At 37.3% G+C, this 18,358-nt stretch overlaps 1 protein-coding gene across 1 annotated transcript in view; it reads left to right on the forward strand.

Moving 5' to 3' along the window:
* rngtt (RNA guanylyltransferase and 5'-phosphatase) overlaps positions 1-18,358 on the forward strand; it is a 926,738-nt gene that overhangs the window by 229,810 nt on the left and 678,570 nt on the right. Inside the window, exon 9 of the mRNA XM_039748003.1 lies at positions 11,911-12,046. Coding sequence (XP_039603937.1) covers positions 11,911-12,046 — 136 coding nt within the window. The remainder of the gene's footprint in view (positions 1-11,910; positions 12,047-18,358) is intronic.

Raw genomic sequence — 18,358 nt, forward strand, 5'->3', positions numbered from 1 at the left:
TACAATATCTTAATTTATTTATCCATTCCTAAATAATTAAATGGACAGGCTATTTTGTATCAGTGCAATACGCTGTTTGTTAAAATGGATGACTCCCGCTCTTATGTGCAAGTCTGCGTGGATAGTATGAACTATCATATCTGTTCAAGTTCTGTTTAAATTTTAAATAGAAGGAATTTTTATTTAGTCGACAGAAATATCATTGGTAGGAATGTAAGTTAAATGTAGGCATCATTGCATAAATTTTTTTTCACCATAAAAATGTAAAGAGTAATTTCGCCTTACATTCCAACCAAAGATATTTGTGTCGACTAAATAGAACTTGTAAAGATATATTTTTTCTAATGTGATCGCGCAATTCAGATCAAGTTGACGCGCACTACATCGAGCCCGCATGGTATTGTGGTTTCGACTGCGTGCCTCAATAAGTCACCCTCCCCTCGCTCTTACTTTTTTACCGTTCATCTAATGAATACACTGAGTATGGCTTACCAAAACAATCATTGATGGCGAATAAAGTATCCATTATTCATGAAGCTTCAATTGGTGATCTGTCTTTCTGCGTTAACCGCATATTTTTCATACGCCTCAAACCAAGGGGATGCGAGGGTAAAATGAATCGGGAAGTGCACGTACATACTCAGTGCACCCCCTCTCGGGAATCGAACCTCGGACGTCACAGCGTGTGGTTTGTTTATTTGATCAGGGTATATATATCTATACTAATAAAAGGCAAAGCCCTCACTCACTGACTCACTCACTGACTCATCACTAATTCTCCAACTTCCCGTGTAGGTAGAAGGCTGAAATTTGGCAGGCTCATTCCTTACACCTTACTTACAAAAGTTGGGCAGGTTTCATTTCGAAATTCTACGCCTAATGGTCATAACTGGAAGGTATTTTCTCCATTAACTGTAATGGAGTTGAGCTGGAATGACGGGGCGGAGTTTCGTGTGACATCATCACGCCTCCCACGTAATCACGTGAACTGATTGTCAACGCAGTGCGTAGAAAACCAGGAAGACCTCCAAAAAGCGCTTAAGAAAACATGCATTATATAATTGAGAAGGCAGCGAAAAACAATAAGAAGCGAGCGAGTGACATATACTACCATATTCATGACTGCTGCTACCTCGGAAAGAAAGCAAGGTGTAAACCTAAACTTTAAATTAAGTTCATAGACAGGCTACCGCTGGCGTTTCACATGCCCACAGGTAATGCGGGATACAAGTTTAATGAGAGGACGCAGGATATAAACGAGTTTTGATCACTTTGTAACTAAGTTAAAATTGTAGGTGAAGGGGTGTGCTTATGCAAATTCCGAGAGACTGTGTTTGTGGGGATTGACAGTTAAGGGGTGGGGAGTCACGCCATCATCTCCCTCCCATTTACCTCATTTCGCTCTGAGCTGAGCTCAGCGCCGCCTTCTTCAAGCAACTTGTCACACTGCCACCAAATACTCACAGAAAAATCCACAAGGTAATACACACGCTCTCTAGAGCTTCTCCACACTGAATCCTCCAGGCACTACTTACAAAAGGTTACATTGACAATCGTGTTACGCTATTTTTAAAATCTTTCCTTTTCTTAGCACAAGCACAGCTGAGAAGCTTCGATGCATGTGCTCCATAACGCTAAAAATAATGCATTTAATCACACTTTGCATTACAAGCAAAGGGAGCTTTTGTCAATGCATGATTTCCTAGTACACCGATTACATTGATCAGCGCATCCCGATTCATTTTACCCTCGCACCACCTTAGTTTGAGAAGAAGTATGAAAAAATATGAGGTTAACACAGAAAAACAGATCACCAATTCAAGCTTTATGAATAATCGATTCGCCATCAATAATTGTTTTGGTAAAGCCATCCTCCTTCCATTTTATAATTTTTCCGCCACTAGCCATGATTAAATGAACGGTAAATAAAGTAAGAGCAAAGCGAGGGTGACTTATTTAGGCAGGCATATATATGACAGCAACACTCATGACAATGTCAATCATGTTACGTTATTATTAAAATGTTTCCTTTTCTTTTCATTACTTCTTTAACACACTACTTCTCCGCTGAGGCGCGGGTATTTTGCTATATATATAATATATGAATGACCTCCAAAGAGCGCTGAGACTTTTGATATCATGAACGTGTCTGCAAAACTGTGGTCTCCTGCCCAGCAAAAGTCGAGCAGCCAGCGCGCATAGCTGTGCCGCCTTTGAGACGCTGACTGCGCTTCTGCCTTAAGTCAAAGTGAGCACTTTTAATTTTTTCATCCTCCCCGCGCTATAGCCCAGACAAGTGCAAACACGGACCCCTTTTCTACACCGGCAAAATAATATTAAGGCGATTCACACTTTCTTTGCACGTTACGATTATGAGGTTGTCAGCTCGGATTATGAAGACACGCACACAAGTGGAGGACTGACAGTGCCATCACAGCCGATTAATGGCGGGACGCCTCACCAGTCTACACAAGACCCACCCGACTGTCCCCAAAAGGCGATCATAACGCCAGCTTAACACATCTCTATACTATATAAAAGAAAAAGGCAACTTTCCTTTCTTTACACCTTTTTCCTTTTATCCCAAACCAAAGCCTTTCTCTTAACACTGCAGAGGACACAAAACTAATTTTCTTTAAATGCCGGTAAGGCACATTACCAGAGGCACAAATTTGAACGCTCACATAGAAAATGTAATTTCTATACCACAGCCGTCGTGTAGCCTTTCAAAAGGGATCTACTACCGAGATGATCCATATACATTTTAGCTGCTGTTAGTTACTTACCTGTTGTGTTACACAGTCTTTAAAATGTAGTTTACCCAAACCACTCCAGTAGTGCTCAATGTACCTGTACTTCTTAAAACGTTAATGTTTTACTGTTTAATAACTTATAGACTATATTTTATTATTTTTCCCTTGCACTCAGTGACCAAAGCTATACACACACATATAGACACATACAAACATACACACAAGTATATGTATGTGTATATATATGTATGTATGTGTATATATATATATATATATATATATATATATATATATACAAACACACACCCCATCTACATTATATATATATATATATATATATATATATATATATATATATATATATATATATATACATATACACACACACACACACACACACACACATACATACATACACACATATATATAATTTGTGTGTGTGTATATATGATGTAGATAGGTATGTATATATATAAGTGTATATGTAGATATGTATATAGATATGAAGATATGTATGTGTACTGTATATATATGTATATATATATGTGTGTGTGTGTGTGTGTGTGTGTGTGTGTGTGTATATGACAGCAGCAATCCAAGCTGTGAGAAAACGTAAAAGGAGGCGTGTCAGACGTCGTGTACATTTTCTGATGCAGCTAGATGAAAAAACTTTGTGACGCTGCCGCCAAATACACAAAACAATTACTTTGACAATCATGTTACGTTATTTTCAAAATGTTTCCTTTTCTTTCACTTTCCTTCTTTAACACACTACTTCTCCGCTGCCAATATATATATATCTATATATATAGATATATATATATATATATATATAGATATAGATAGATAGATAGAGATATTTATATATAGATAGATAGAGATAGATATATAGATAGATAGATATGAGAACAACACTCATATCAATGACAAAACAATTACATTAACAATCATGTTATGTTATTTTTAAAATTTTTCCTTTTCTTTTTCGTACCTTCTTTAACACACTACTTCTCCGCTGCGAAGTGCGGGTATTCTGCTAGTATATATATATACATATATATATACCTGCGCTTCGCAGAGGAGAAGTAGTGTGTTAAAGAAGTTATGAAAAAGAAAAGGGAACATTTTAAAAATAACGTAACATGATTGTCAATATACAGTAATTGTTTTGTGAGTGTTATGAGTGTTGCTGTTATCAAGGATTTGATTATCATTTCTTTCAATCAGGTTCATATTTGGAGGATGTGTTGTGTTCAAGTTACATTCCGTGTTTGTCAATCGTTGTAAAGATAACAGGTTTCATTCATCGATTTGTTTCTTACTGCATCAATAAACAGCTCGTCTTCCTCTTTATCTGAGACGTGACACACTGCATGCACAGGTTTTTTTACACTGTCTTCCTTTAGCGGGACATTGACTTTTTCCACCGTGTGCTTTGTTTCCGCAGTAGCTGCACTTATGAATATGCTTGTATGTATCACACTCTTAATATTTTTTTGCTGCCTTCTCAATTGTGTAATTCGATTTTTGTTCAGTACTCTTTGGAACTGTTGCTTTTTGTCTGTGCACTGCGTCATTTCATGTGAGCCGCTCGGTGTACATGCATCGAAGGTTCCCAACTGTGCTGGTGCCATCTCGTTCAATGTCCACGGCTGTTTTTAATGTTAGTTAAGACCCGGCACTTAAAAGTTTCTCTCGCAGTTTTGCTGAGTTTGTGCCAAACACCACCCTGATCATCTCATCTTCCTCTGCATAAGCACAGTCGTTCACCCGTGAATATTTAGTGGGAGTTTGCTGTTGGATTGCCGCTGACGGACGGCCTTTTATGGGCAGGCACTAAATTACAAACGCCAGCGGCAGCCTGTCTATGAACTTAATTTAAAGTGTAGGTTTACATCGTGCTTTTTTCAAGTAGCAGAACAACTGAATATGGTTGTATATGTCACTCGCCGCTTCTTATTGTTTCGCTGCCTTCTCAATTATATAATGCATGTTTTCTTCAGCTTTTGGAGGTCTTCCTGGTTTTCTATGTACTGCGTGATTACGTGGAGGCGTGATGATGTCACACTAAACTCTGCCCCCACGGCGTTCAAGCTCATCTCCATTACAGTAAATGGAGAAAACAGCTTCCAGTTATGACCATTACTGCGTAGAAGCAGAGAGTTGGAGAATTAGTGAGTGAGTGAGTGAGTGAGTGAGTGAGTGAGTGAGTGAGTGAGGGCTTTGCCTTTTATTAGTATAGATATATATATACTCACTCACTCACTCACTGACTCATCACTAATTCTCCAACTTCCCGTGTAGGTAGAAGGTTGAAATTTGGCAGGCTCATTCCTTACAGCTTACTTACAAAAGTTGGGCAGGTTTCATTTCGAAATTCTACGCGTAATGGTCATAACTGGAAGGTATTTTTCTCCATTTACTGTAATGGAGTTGAGCTTGAAAGCCGGGGGAGTTTCGTGTGACATCATCACGCCACCAACGTAATCACGTGAACTGACTGTCAACGCACTATGTAGAAAACCAGGAAGAGCTCCAAAATGCGCTGAAGAAAACATGCATTATATAATTGAGAAGGCAGCGAAACAATAAGAAGCGAGCGAGTGACATATACAACCATATTCATCAGTGCAGCTACTTCGAAAACAAAGCAAGGTGTAAACCTAAACTTTAAATTAAGTTAATAGACAGGCTGCCGCTGGCGTTTTTCATGCCCACGGGTAATGCGGGATACAAGTTTAATGAGAGGACGCAGGATATAAACGAGAGTTTTGATCACTTTGTAACTAATTTAAAATTGCAGGTTAAGGGGTGTGCTTATGCAAATTCCGAGAGACTGTGTTTGTAGGTGATTGACAGTTAAGGCGGGTGGAGGAGTCACGTCATCATATCCCCTCCCATTTACCTCATTTCGCTCTGAGCTGAGCTCCGCGGCTAACGCCGTCTTCAGAAGCAACTTCGTCACACTGCCACCTAAAGTCAAAACTTAAATATATAAAGTCAGCGCTGGAATATATAAAGTCAAATCTTGAATATATAAAGTCAGCGTCGGAATATATTGTCACGCTTGGGTCACAGATTTGCACAGAGACACAGGAGGTCGTAGAAACAAGAAGGATTTTTATTCAAACACTGCAAACACATGAGCTTAAACGTGCTCCATGACAAGTCAGAGATGACAGTTCCGCTAGGAGCAGAGAGAGAGAGCGATAAAAGCAAGCAAACAATCAATTTTCAACTGACAGGAGCTGCACAAGGCTTTTAAGTTAGCGGAGTATCGCGCGAGGTTTGCATTACGTGTTATAGCGCAAGTGAGAAAGTAAGGAGCAATGTGAGGGTAGTCTGTGTTTCAGGGGTTGTGATTTTCCCAGAGGCGTCTGTACCTTCTTGGGGTGCGATCAGCCCTCCAGCTCACACCCTCCCCCTTAGCTTTATTCACATTTCCGTGAATCAAGCGACTCTCTGTACCAGGTTCATTTAGTCTTGATAATATGTCTGCGTTGACGTGTTCAGAACCTGGTCGATGTTTTACTGTGAAACGGTAAAGGTTGTAAGCCCAGAAACCATCTGATGAGGCGAGAGTTTGTATCTTTCTGTCAGTATCGCCATTGAAGTGGAGCATGATCAGTTACCAAAGTAAAGTTTCGTCCCCACACGTAATAGCGAAGCCCTCCAGCTCACAATATAAAGTAAGCGCTGGAATATATAAAGTCAAAACTTCAATATATAAAGTCATCTTCAGAATATACAAAGTTAGTGCTGCAATATTCATCCATTTCCCAACCCGTTGAATCCGACCACAGGGTCACTGGGGTCTGCTGGAGCCAATCCCAGCCAACACTGGGTGCAAGGCAGGAACCAATCCTGGGCAGGGCAAATGCATAATTTTCAAAACATTAACAGAACAGTGTTTTTTTAATTTATTTTTCTGAATACGTTTTTGTTAACTTACTTCAGTTCAGAGTCATTTCATTCAATATATTTTGACTTTGAGTTTATATATTCAGGAATGAGTTTATATACTCCTATGTTGACTATGTATAATCAGGAATGACTTTATAAATTCCGACGCTGACTTTATATATTGAGGTTTTTACTTTATATATTCCAGCGATGACTTTATATATTCAAGTTTTGACTTTATATATTCCGACAGTGACTTTATATATTCGGGAATGACTTTATATATTCTGACGCCGACTTTATATATTCAGAAAAATCAATGTATTTGCCTGTTTCGCACCCCATAGTATATGTGTGTGTGTGTATATATATGTGCATATGTATTTATATATATATATATATATATATATATATATATATATATATATATATATATATATATATATATACAGGTGTGTATATATATATATATATATATATATATATATATATATATATATATATATGCCAGCAGCACTCATGACAATGAAAAAACAATTACGCTTGTCGATCATGTTACGCTATTATTAAAATGTTTCCTTTTCTTTTTACTCCTGCTGCAGTATTTTGCTATATATATATATATATATATATATATATATATATATATATATATATATATATATATATATATATATATATATATATATATATATATATATACTGTATATATATATACTATATATAATATATAAGATAAATATAGATATATATAGATATAGATATATATAAATATGACAACAACACTCATGTCAATGACAAAACAATTACATTAACAATCGTTATGTTATTTTTAAAATTTTCCTTTTCTTTTCATAACTTCTTTTATACACTACTTCTCATGGCTGGTATTCTGCTATATATATATATATATATATATATATATATATATATATATATATATATATATATAGTGATGAAACCGTGGCGTCAGCAAACCCCAACTTGAACACACCAGCACAATCATCCCAGGTTCAGATAATGGAAGGTTTATTTACCAATAATCCTTGGAAAGATTGCCCATGCAGAAATACAGAGTTTCCTTCTCTCTCTTTCAATACTCTCTCTCTCCATTCTTCTTTCCACAGCATTGTCCTCCTCCAATTGTGTGCCTTCCTCACCTGGATAAGGGACTGCGGTCCCTTTTATTGAGGACCCGGGAGCACTTCTGGTCCAGGGCCACTGCCTGATAAAGGTACTTCCGGGTCATATGAAAGTCCCGTATTTTGGGGAGCACATCTCCCTGCAGTGCCCTCTTGTGGCACCCATGTACCCCAGCTGGGCTGTGCCGCTGGACTACAACTCCCAGCATTCTCTGTTGGTTCCTGAACAGGTGCCAATATAAAGGGCTGCTGCAGTCTAGTACCTGGGGAATTAACATCATCCAGGGCCCTGTCCTCTTCATCTGTTGTGGCTAGAGAAGGTATGGTCCATGTCTGGTTGGCACACTTGTCCATTTATTCGAAGCTTCCCGCCTGGGTAAGGAACAATTTATTATGGTTGGAATGCCGTCCATCTGTTAGGGCTGTCTAATCCAGGTGGGACCTCTCTCCCTCTCTTGGCCAGGATGCTTTTATGTTCCCACGGGGGCCTCCCGTCCGGGTAAAGGATCTTCTGGTCTGCTGCCTGGGGTGCCTGTTCACCCTGTGTGCCTCCTACAATATATTTATATATTTATATATTTATATATTTATATATATATATATATATATATTTATATATTTATATATATATATATATATATATATATTTATGTTATACATGTTAATAAGCTATCTTCTGACAGATGAAATAAACCAAAAACGATTAAGTGATCAAAATGAAATGTTTTAACTACTTATGCATTTGCAATAATTTCTGTATTCCAGTCACAAATGCACATATTAATGTCTGATTTTTCTAATATATTCAATTTGGAATCTGGCTGCATCTTGTGAATAGTCTTGAGGGATGGAGTTTTTTATTTATTTATTTATTTTTTTTATATATATCTCTTATTCATTTTGACACACTAAGCAGTCGCAAAGTAGCAGGTGCACGGGTTCCCTATCGCACGGAGACGATCCCTAATGAGATGGTAGATAATAAAGCCAAATACGTAGGATAAATCCTGACACACGCTACGGGGAGCAAAAGTAATAGAAGTTGTCAGCTGCTTCTGCATATCCATTGATTTGTGGCTCAGTAAAGCTAAGAGACACACTTTATCTTGAAAGCTACCCTGCTAATGAAATTGGCTTCTTTTTTTTAACAGTTCCATTGGTTTAAGGCTGGACTGTTTGATTAAAAATCCCTACTGTTGTAAGAAATATATGTGTTTGGATTTTGTTGTTTTATGATTTCATAAGTTGCCCTTTCTGTTTGTCTCAGAATTGTTTGTAGCTGTTAGGGACAAAAAAACCTTGCTGCTTAAAGATCCATTATCGTAACCTTAAAATAGTTTATTACTTGTGTTTTGCCAGAAAGTGCAAGCTGCACTTAGAGTTGTATAGTACCATAATTTTAATAATATTTGGAAAATAAAGGATAATTAGGCTTGCTAACATTCTGGTACGTAAAGTGCTGATTAGATTAATTAACCTATATGTTAGCTGCTGAGGGAAATTAGAGAAGCACTAGACAGTAAAACATTTTGCTATTCACTGATGCTGATGTTTATGCTACTCTTTTAAAAACTAGAGTGGCCTACTTTGAAGCATTCAAAATTATCCTGTCATTTACAGATGTAACCTAATTGCATGCTGCACTAAGTCTTCAATGTGCTATGTACAATTATAGCTGCTGGACCTGATTATAGGGTATCATTTTCTCTTGCTGAAAATTGCATCTAAACATTAGGCTTTGAAAACCAACTCTATTGAAAGTGTAATGATAGGTTGTGACCTGCCACAGGTAGTCCCTGCTGCCTTCCTGTAATCTCTGTAGTGGGTTCGAATCAGAGGTGGGATAATGTCTTAAGAATTATGTGATGAGCTTAATGGAAATCTCCCAGACCGTTTGTCTGCTAGGTACCATTGCTTATTTCAGACCGACTTTTATCATTTGGTGATGGGTTGTGCAATTAATCATTTTATCACATTAGGTTTGTTGTAAAGTGTTGAGTCAGTCTTATTCCTAATGTTGATATTAGACACCACTACTGTATTCATACACCTATTTAAAATTAAACTTATATGCTAAAATACCATATAGATTATATTATTGTATTTGTTAGTGACTGCCCAAATTTTGTTACAGGGTCATAAGGCTAGAACTCACTCATATGTCTACTGAATTTTATCTTTTTGTGAAGTGACGAGTTCCCAGTGTTACTGTTTTCTAAGTCAAGACTTCTGTATACTGTCTTTGTGAGAAAAGAGTAATGGCTTCCGACCTCGTCTTGCCTTGTGAACCTGCACTTGAACAGCCTACATGGCCCCTGCCTTCCTAGCTAGTGACTATGTGCTGCAATCTGTTTCACAGATTACCACCTTTGCCAGTATTGGCCTCATATTCTCCACAAACAACGGGGGTGGGTTATTCTTGGCTGCTTCATGGTCACTTGTCCCTTTACATCCTGGTGCTTCATTACAAATTTCTACTCAAGCCTTACCCAATTCTGTCTTGTATTAATGACCCTATGCATTACACTTTCTTGCCTCCCATTTCTTGAAAAGGAGTTTTGATTGTGGTACCCTTTCCCTTCTGGGGATTTACTGTGGGATGTTCCTCTTGTGTGTAATATATTCACATAATTTACTGGTAGCGAAATATGTCTAATGTGAAACTGACTGTTTACAATGTATTACTGCATAGGTATTAGTCTTTGAAATGCAGTATGTTCTGTTCAATGTATTCATATAAGCTTACCTTCTTTTGTAGATCCAGTGTACTATGTAATAATTATAAATCCCTTCGTCAATCCACATTCTGTAATCTGCTTATCCAGTTCAGAAAAATGATGAGGTGGAGCCTGATCCTGCAGCAAAGAAACCAAATAATTAGATTGGGATTGGATAAGAAAAGTAAAAAAAAAATAAATAAATAAACAACCATTTGCAACAAAAGACTCCAGAAGCTGTGTTATTTGAAATATCTAATTTCAATTAAGATAATATTCTTAACATTGTACGATAAGACACAATGAAGTATTAGGAATATCCCTTCAGTTTCTCTGTTTTTATCTGATACATCCTCAAGTGATGAGACAGGTCCGTAGCAGTGTGAATCTTGTTTAAATTGGAACATTCATGCTTGGGGCTGCTGATGGGGAATTACCATGCCTGTATTCATATGTAGACATGCACGGTCAGTTTCCTCATTAGCATTCCGGGGTGTGTAAAGCGCCTGCACCCTATCACTTTATAAAAGAGACTGAGCAGAGAACTGGGATAAGATAGGAAAATAAAATGGGGTTTGTATCAGCAAAGTGGTAGTTAGCTCTGTGAAGATGCAAGGGCAATGGAACTCCCAAGGGTGGCTCAGAGTGACCCAGCCAATGACAGTGGAGGTATTCCAGGATAGAGCCAGGAGTGTGGGATGACAGCTGTCAATATAACAGCCTGGCTGCAAGATGTGAAAGCATGAGCTTGAGGAGATGGATGAGAAAAGGCATTCTAGGCTGACAGGAGACAAAATAAACTTGAAGTCCGAGCAGTTTCACTGTTGCATTGTATGGAATTTATTTATTATTTATTTTATCCTCAGCGACGCACTGGTTTTTATGGAAGTGTTATTGACTTATCGAGAAGCACAGCACTATTTGAACTTTAGGGTTTTTGAAACCTTGACTGTTTGTAAATAAAAATACTATATGCACTTTTACATCATCTCTTGCTTGTTTGTGTCCTTATTGCTCGGTTCATCTTAGACATAACTATAGATGGTTCCGCTTTGGCCAAGATAGACCATTACAGTTTTACAAGTTGATTTACTGAAGTTAAGTACATTTATAGGTTTTCCCTCTATAAGTTCCTTTTTTCATTGTGTACATATGTCAGTAGATGTGTATTGTACAGGTCCTACAAATGTGCAGGTATAAAAAATTTATACTTCTACAAGTTATAACATTCTTTTTTGTAGCTAAAGCTAATTAAATAAAAATATATTGTATATGGTAAGACTCAACATATAATGAATCTATGTGTTTTCTTTATGACCAGGTTTCTAAGGCTGTTGAGCCAAGTTTTACTTAAGTAAATTTTAAAGCTGTGACAAAAATATTTTTTTCTTATAGGTATATGATGTTGATAGATGGTAAAAATGAAGTTCATATGATTGACAGAGATAATTCTGTATTTCATATTGCAAATTTGGAATTCCCCTACCGGAAGGATCCTAAAATTCACTTGGTAAACACGTTATTAGATGGGGTAAGTGTACATTGTCTATGTATGTCTCTTAGCAAAGTTCAGTTTTATATAAATTATTAGGCATACAGTGAAATTGTGAAGGCAAATTGCTTTTAAAAATATTGTTTTTATATCTTGATAGTATTTCCTCTGGAGCAAAATTCATAAAGTACACTAGTGGCGAGAATTCTGAAATCTAGATTCTGAATAATCAAGATCACTAAATTACACAGTTTGTATCTGAATAAGTTTATATTTTTATACAACAACATGACATCTTTCTGTTTGATCTGTAGTAGTGTTTTTAAGTACAAAATGACAACCAGACAAAGTATGATAAATGAATGGGATGTGTAATGAGTTTATGAAAAATGGTTTAAGATGCATAAAACCATATTATTAAATGAATAATTTCTTTCTGATTGCATATAGTCGAATAATATACATTAAAAGCTTGTTGTAGGTCAAAAAGTGAGAGCGATTACAAGTAGTACTGCATAAGAGATTTTTGTTATATCAAGGGTTATACAGTATATAACTGTCACTGTACCACAAGGAAAAATGTAAGAAAAAGGTGATCAGCTACTTTAAACCTGCAGTGAACTTTAATAGAAAATTGTAATTGATATTTATAAAAATCGCCGAAAATCTTTAGATCTTTTTCTATTCACTAATTTTGGAAGGGAATATGATATACATCTTGTGATTCCATTTCTTTGGGAAATGTGAGGATTAATTTAAAAGTGATCAGAGTATTTTACTTTATTAGAGTTAGCACAGAACTTCTAATATTAGAGTGGACTTGTATAGGTTGGTCATCATTTAGATTAATTCTGATCTGGGTGACACCTGCCATTTTAGCATATCTCTTCAGTGATAATATGTGCTGTGTTTCAGCTAAAGTCAGGGCACAGGTAAAAGCTTTTGTGGTTCTTATGCCCTTAACAGCAAAGTGGCCCTGAGTTTGTGTCAGTACCAATTTATTTGAAGTTATTATTAGGCATAAGGCAATACTCTTATCCCGTGATACATTTTATACTGTGTTTTTAGGCTTTATGATACATTATTCCCACGATATGAAATTTTCATAAAAGAAATCTACTGTATATTTAATATTTTTTATCATGAGGCATTCTTTAATCAAATATAAATTGAAATTAATATGCAGAGTTATAAAATATAACTTAATATGCACATGTTTTTGTAAAACTTTTCTTTTGAATTAAAATTAAAATAATCTTAAACATTGCAATGAACACTAAGATGGAATGGCACATACCAAATGACAGTTAAACCCAAGAATGGGTGTGTTTATTTAACAATTAAAGTTCATACTCGGAGATGTAGCACCTGCAGGGACATTGAGAGCCAATGCTTTAGTCAGGGAAACAAAAAAACAGCAGGTGAAGAGCAGTTTTCCCCTGTGTGGCTTAGCGGCAGGTATAAACCATGGGGCGGGGGTCCCCCGAGGATTTAAGAACAGGTAAAGATCTCCCCTGTGGGGTTTTGTGTCAGTCAGTGAGGTGAAAGTGTGCCCTTTGGGTCTGGAGTTGGTTTGGGGCCCCCAATGGGGTTTATCAAAATAAACAAAAATATATTGGGGCTCTGCATGGGCCCGGGGAATCTTAGCCCGCTTGTTGGTCCTGAGCACATTCCATCTATTATCACCATGGGAAATGCCTGATAAAATAGCAGACATCAACTGAAAATTCACCACCATTCCTGATCATCTTTCAGTGTCACATGTAGTCTCTCCCAACAATCCACTAAAGACCATTTACCATTTATCAGCAAGGTCTTTTATTTATCCTATACTCCAAGAGTCTCCAGCTGTATTCTTGAACCTTCATGGGCTTATAAGATTTATCATAGATAATCTTGAAGTGTGTGAAATATAGAGGTCAGTTTACCTGTGTGACAGGTTGCCACCAATCATGCATTCATCCCTGCCCATCTACATGGAAATCTGCTGAATACAACAGTATTAATATAAAATATTTGCACTGTAGTAGCATAATATGTATTCCATGTTATGTGCTTTCACTGGACTCTGTACACAAGACAGTATTGACCCTATACAACTAATATAAACAGCGCTGAATCTATCATATAGGTGAGGTGGTCACTATCATCGCACAGTTCTTAAGGGGAAGGTTTTTGTCAGTTCTAATAGATATAGCTATTGTCTTTAATAAGTTAGCTGTTTGGGTGATCTTTGTCCTCCTGCTTTCTAATCTGACGTACAACTTGTGGGAATCTCCAAGGGGAATCAACCCCCATTCCCCAAATCTGACATCCAATTGCAACTTGCATGGTTTTTTAAACAGGATCTCAACACACTCTTCAATTTGACATTCAAGCATGACTTATGTATACCCTATGTGCTCTACGACTTGCCATTTGCGTGCATAAAACTCCAAAAGAGACCACCCCTCTGTACGATTTGCAGTTTTGCAATATATATATATATATATATATATATATATATATATATATATATATGCAATTGCCTTTAACACTAGAATTACCAAAGCTTACGAGAAAACTCGTAAATCCGACCCACCTTAAATCCACAGGCATGTCTCCATTCAGCGTCTTTTGTCTTGTAAATGTGTCGATAATCACAAGCGCCAAGCAGCCTGCTTTACCAGCCCCCAGCCCCCCTAATCCCCCCCCAGGGGAGAGACTGCAAAAACCTCTCCCAAATGAAGCCTTGTTTATCAGTGAGTCAGGTACCTAGGCTAAAAAAAATATATTGTTATTCGGAACACATGCAATTCATATGTGTTCCGTGTCCACAAAGATCTGTGTAAGTGTAGGATGACAGAAATCTTGAACACATACTTAAAAGACAAACTTTTTCCATGTTTTAATACTAACGACAAAATGTAGACATGAAATGTATAATGTGTGAAGACTGAACTCCAAATATCAAATAAGCACTTTCACAAAAGATACAAGTATAACAGAACAAATGCACTTTTTTTCTCAAAACTATAACCGAAGAAAAAGAAATCAGGTTAGTGTTGCTGGTTATTCTGATTTCCTGGGTAGTACAGTGGTTAGAGCTGCTGACTCCAATTCAGAAGGTTCTGGGTTCAAGTCTTAACGTCTCCCAAAATAAATGTTTTGAGTAGTGAGCTGTTCTTATTGTTACTATTATACAATAAAAGCATACATTTGATTTGAGTCTGTAACAGATGGTGTAAATGTATGGTACTTGTAAAGGTTAACGCTTTTTTTTTATTCAGTTTTATTGTCTCAGTTGCGTTCACGCTCGCCCTGATCTGACACGGCTGTTTTCAAATAAAGACAAGCTATAACAGAGGTGAACTCAGATCGGAGAAAGATCTCCCCGCAAGAAATGTCCACTTACATATAAGAACAACGCAGCTGTACCAGGTGTGAAGGTGAAAGATGGCATCGTTTGGATACAGGGCGAAGTCCAGTGTCATCTTGCCAATCACCTGTCCTTGAAAGAAACAGCACGGCTTACAGAGCTCACCAATGTATCGTGCAAACTCATGTTTGTGATTATGTTTTGTGCTGGTCTTTAAATAAGAAGCATTTATATGTTACTTATGTAAAAGCCAGATCGAATGTTACTTATTATTTACTTATCTTCTTACATCTTAAAGTCACAATTATACTGCAGAGCTTCCTCTGTTTGATCGTCAAGGGCATGCTCACAAATTACACTTGTAATGCCATGAAAAATACCTGCTGACACTTTAGTACGTTAGCAAAGGTACGAGAATGCAGTTAGACTTTTTTTGGGCACATACACCACGCTAGTCTTTAGATCTGGACGGTGTAGCGTTGGCGAGCTATGTAAGCTGTGGTGTTTCTTTCAAGGACAGGTGATTGGCAGGATGATGCCGGACTTGGTCCTGTATCCAAATGGTGCCATCTTCCGCCTTTACGCCTGGTGCAGCTGCATTGTTCTTATATTTGAGTGGATGTTTCTTGCGGGGAGGGCTTCTGTTCTCTTTCTCCCATCTGAGTTCACCTCTGTTATAACACGTCTTTATTTGAAAACAGCAGTGTCAGATCAGGGAGAGCATGAACGTGACTGAGAGAATAAAACTCAATTAAAAAATGCTAACTTTGACAAGCAGTATAAATTTACAGCGGCTGTTACAGATGCAAATCAAACGTATGTTTTTATTGTATAATATTAACAATAATAGCAGCTCTCTACTCAAAACAGTAAACTTGAGAAGCTGCCAGCATTGAACCCAGAACCTCTTGATTGGGAGTCAGCAGTTCTTAGCATTGCAATATGTAAGCTGTCGCATCAACCGCCTACCGTAACCTGCTTTCTTTTTTCTTCGGTTATATTCTTGAATAAAAGTGCACTTGTTTTGTTATACTTGTACTTTTTGTGAAAGTGTTTATTTTATATTTGGACTTCAGGCTTCACACCTTATACACATGTCGTAAAGACGGTCCTTGAGTGTGTGTGGGAACTGTTAACATTTGAATATGATGATAGTATATAGCGTGGAACTGACCTCTCTGTACTGTGCTGTCTTCTGCATCTCCTGGAGTTCAAAAGAAATACCAACATGCAGCAACAAGATCAGAACAAAAAAACAAACACGGTCACTAACTATAACCTCATGAAGGTATTGAAATTAATATAATGTTGCATTACTGCGGCAGCGTTTTCCGAAATGTACAATACAGGTCATAAAATGAATTATTCCAAATGTCATATATACCTAAGTCTCTCTTTTTTGTCAGTGCGGCTTTGACATCATGGATCAGAAGGTGCATACTAATTCAGCGTGAGCAGGAGCACTCAATAATAAAACTGGATAAGTAAAATTGACATCCACAGTCATTCTCAGTCATGCACACCGCTCACATCCACGTCCACAGTTTTCCCAATCTCATTCGCGCAGATGATGTGAGACGGTTTTCAAATAAAGAAGGTGTGTAACAAAACAAGTTTGTTTGTTATACCACATCTTTATCTGAAAACAGCGTCAGATCCGCGGGGTGTGTGGGAACTTGAATGTGAGTGAGAGAATAAAACTGAAAAAAGAAAACCTGCTAACTTTATTATTAACAATAAGAGCAGCTCACTACTGAAAATGATAAATTTGGGAAGCAGCTGATATCGTAACCGTGACCTCTTGATTGGAAGGCAGCAGTTCTTTGCATTGCACCATGCAAGCTGTCATATCAACCGCCTACCATAACCTGCCTTCTTTTTTCTTCGGTTAAATTCTTGAATAAAAGTGCACTTGTTTTGTTATACTTGTTTGTTATACTTGTACCTTTTGTGAAAGTGTTTATTTCATATTTGTATTTCAGGCTTCACACCTTATACATTTCATGTCAACATTTTTTCAATTATTACTAAAACATGAAAAACGTTTCTGTGTTAACTACGTTTTACATAGATTGCTGTTGATACGGAACACACATGAAATGTATGTATTCCAAGGGATGATGTACTATTTTACCCTATAAAGCTCCAGCACTTCACTCACAGATAAACACTGAGTACTGAGAAACTTCTTTGCAAAATGAACTGCAGCGGTGGGTGGGGGGATGGGATACCAGGCTGCTTGCTGTTTATCGACACATCTACAGGACAAAAGACACTGATGGAGAGATGAGAATGGATTTAAGGTGGGCCGGATTTACGAGCTTTCTCGTAAGCTCTTGTAATTCTAGTGTTAAGACTCAAGTTGTTTGGGTGCGACATTTTCACTTTTTCTCAGGGCAGCAAAAAAGCTAGAGCCAGCACTGAATATAAAGTTACTGCAGTGCAAACTATCCAAATTTAAACTTTAATTTTTGTTTCCTGAGTTATCATCATATGTTTCTCAAACGATAGTATTTCTTTCATTTTCTTCTTGAATGCCTTACTAAACCATTAGCGGTTGGTCCTGACTGGGTCTACAAACATCCTATACAGTACTTCCTTTTAAGAAAAATAAACATGCATTTCATGAAGTTGAGACCTCTGTTCTGTACCAATATCCCTTTCACTCATAGGGGATGAAGTATGGTTTGACAAGAAAAACAAGCATTGTGAATTTGGCTGCTGTCTCTCTCTCTCTACCATGCTGGAGGACTGCTTTCAAGAGCAATGCAAGATCCACTGTTGTATTATACTGTAATGCTGTAATTTACCCCTATCTCTGAATCTTATCACTAAAAGGTGTATCATCTCAAACACTCGTCATCAAATCTGGGGCTTATGAGAGCTGCAGTACACACAGCCTGCTGCTTCCAGTCTTATTTGAGTACACCTTGAGAAATGATCAAATATGATGATAAAAATGTACTTTGGTGGTCCCAGTAGAGTTTGATTTG

Source organism: Polypterus senegalus, chromosome 3, assembly GCF_016835505.1.
Source record: "Polypterus senegalus isolate Bchr_013 chromosome 3, ASM1683550v1, whole genome shotgun sequence".
NCBI lineage: Eukaryota > Metazoa > Chordata > Cladistia > Polypteriformes > Polypteridae > Polypterus > Polypterus senegalus.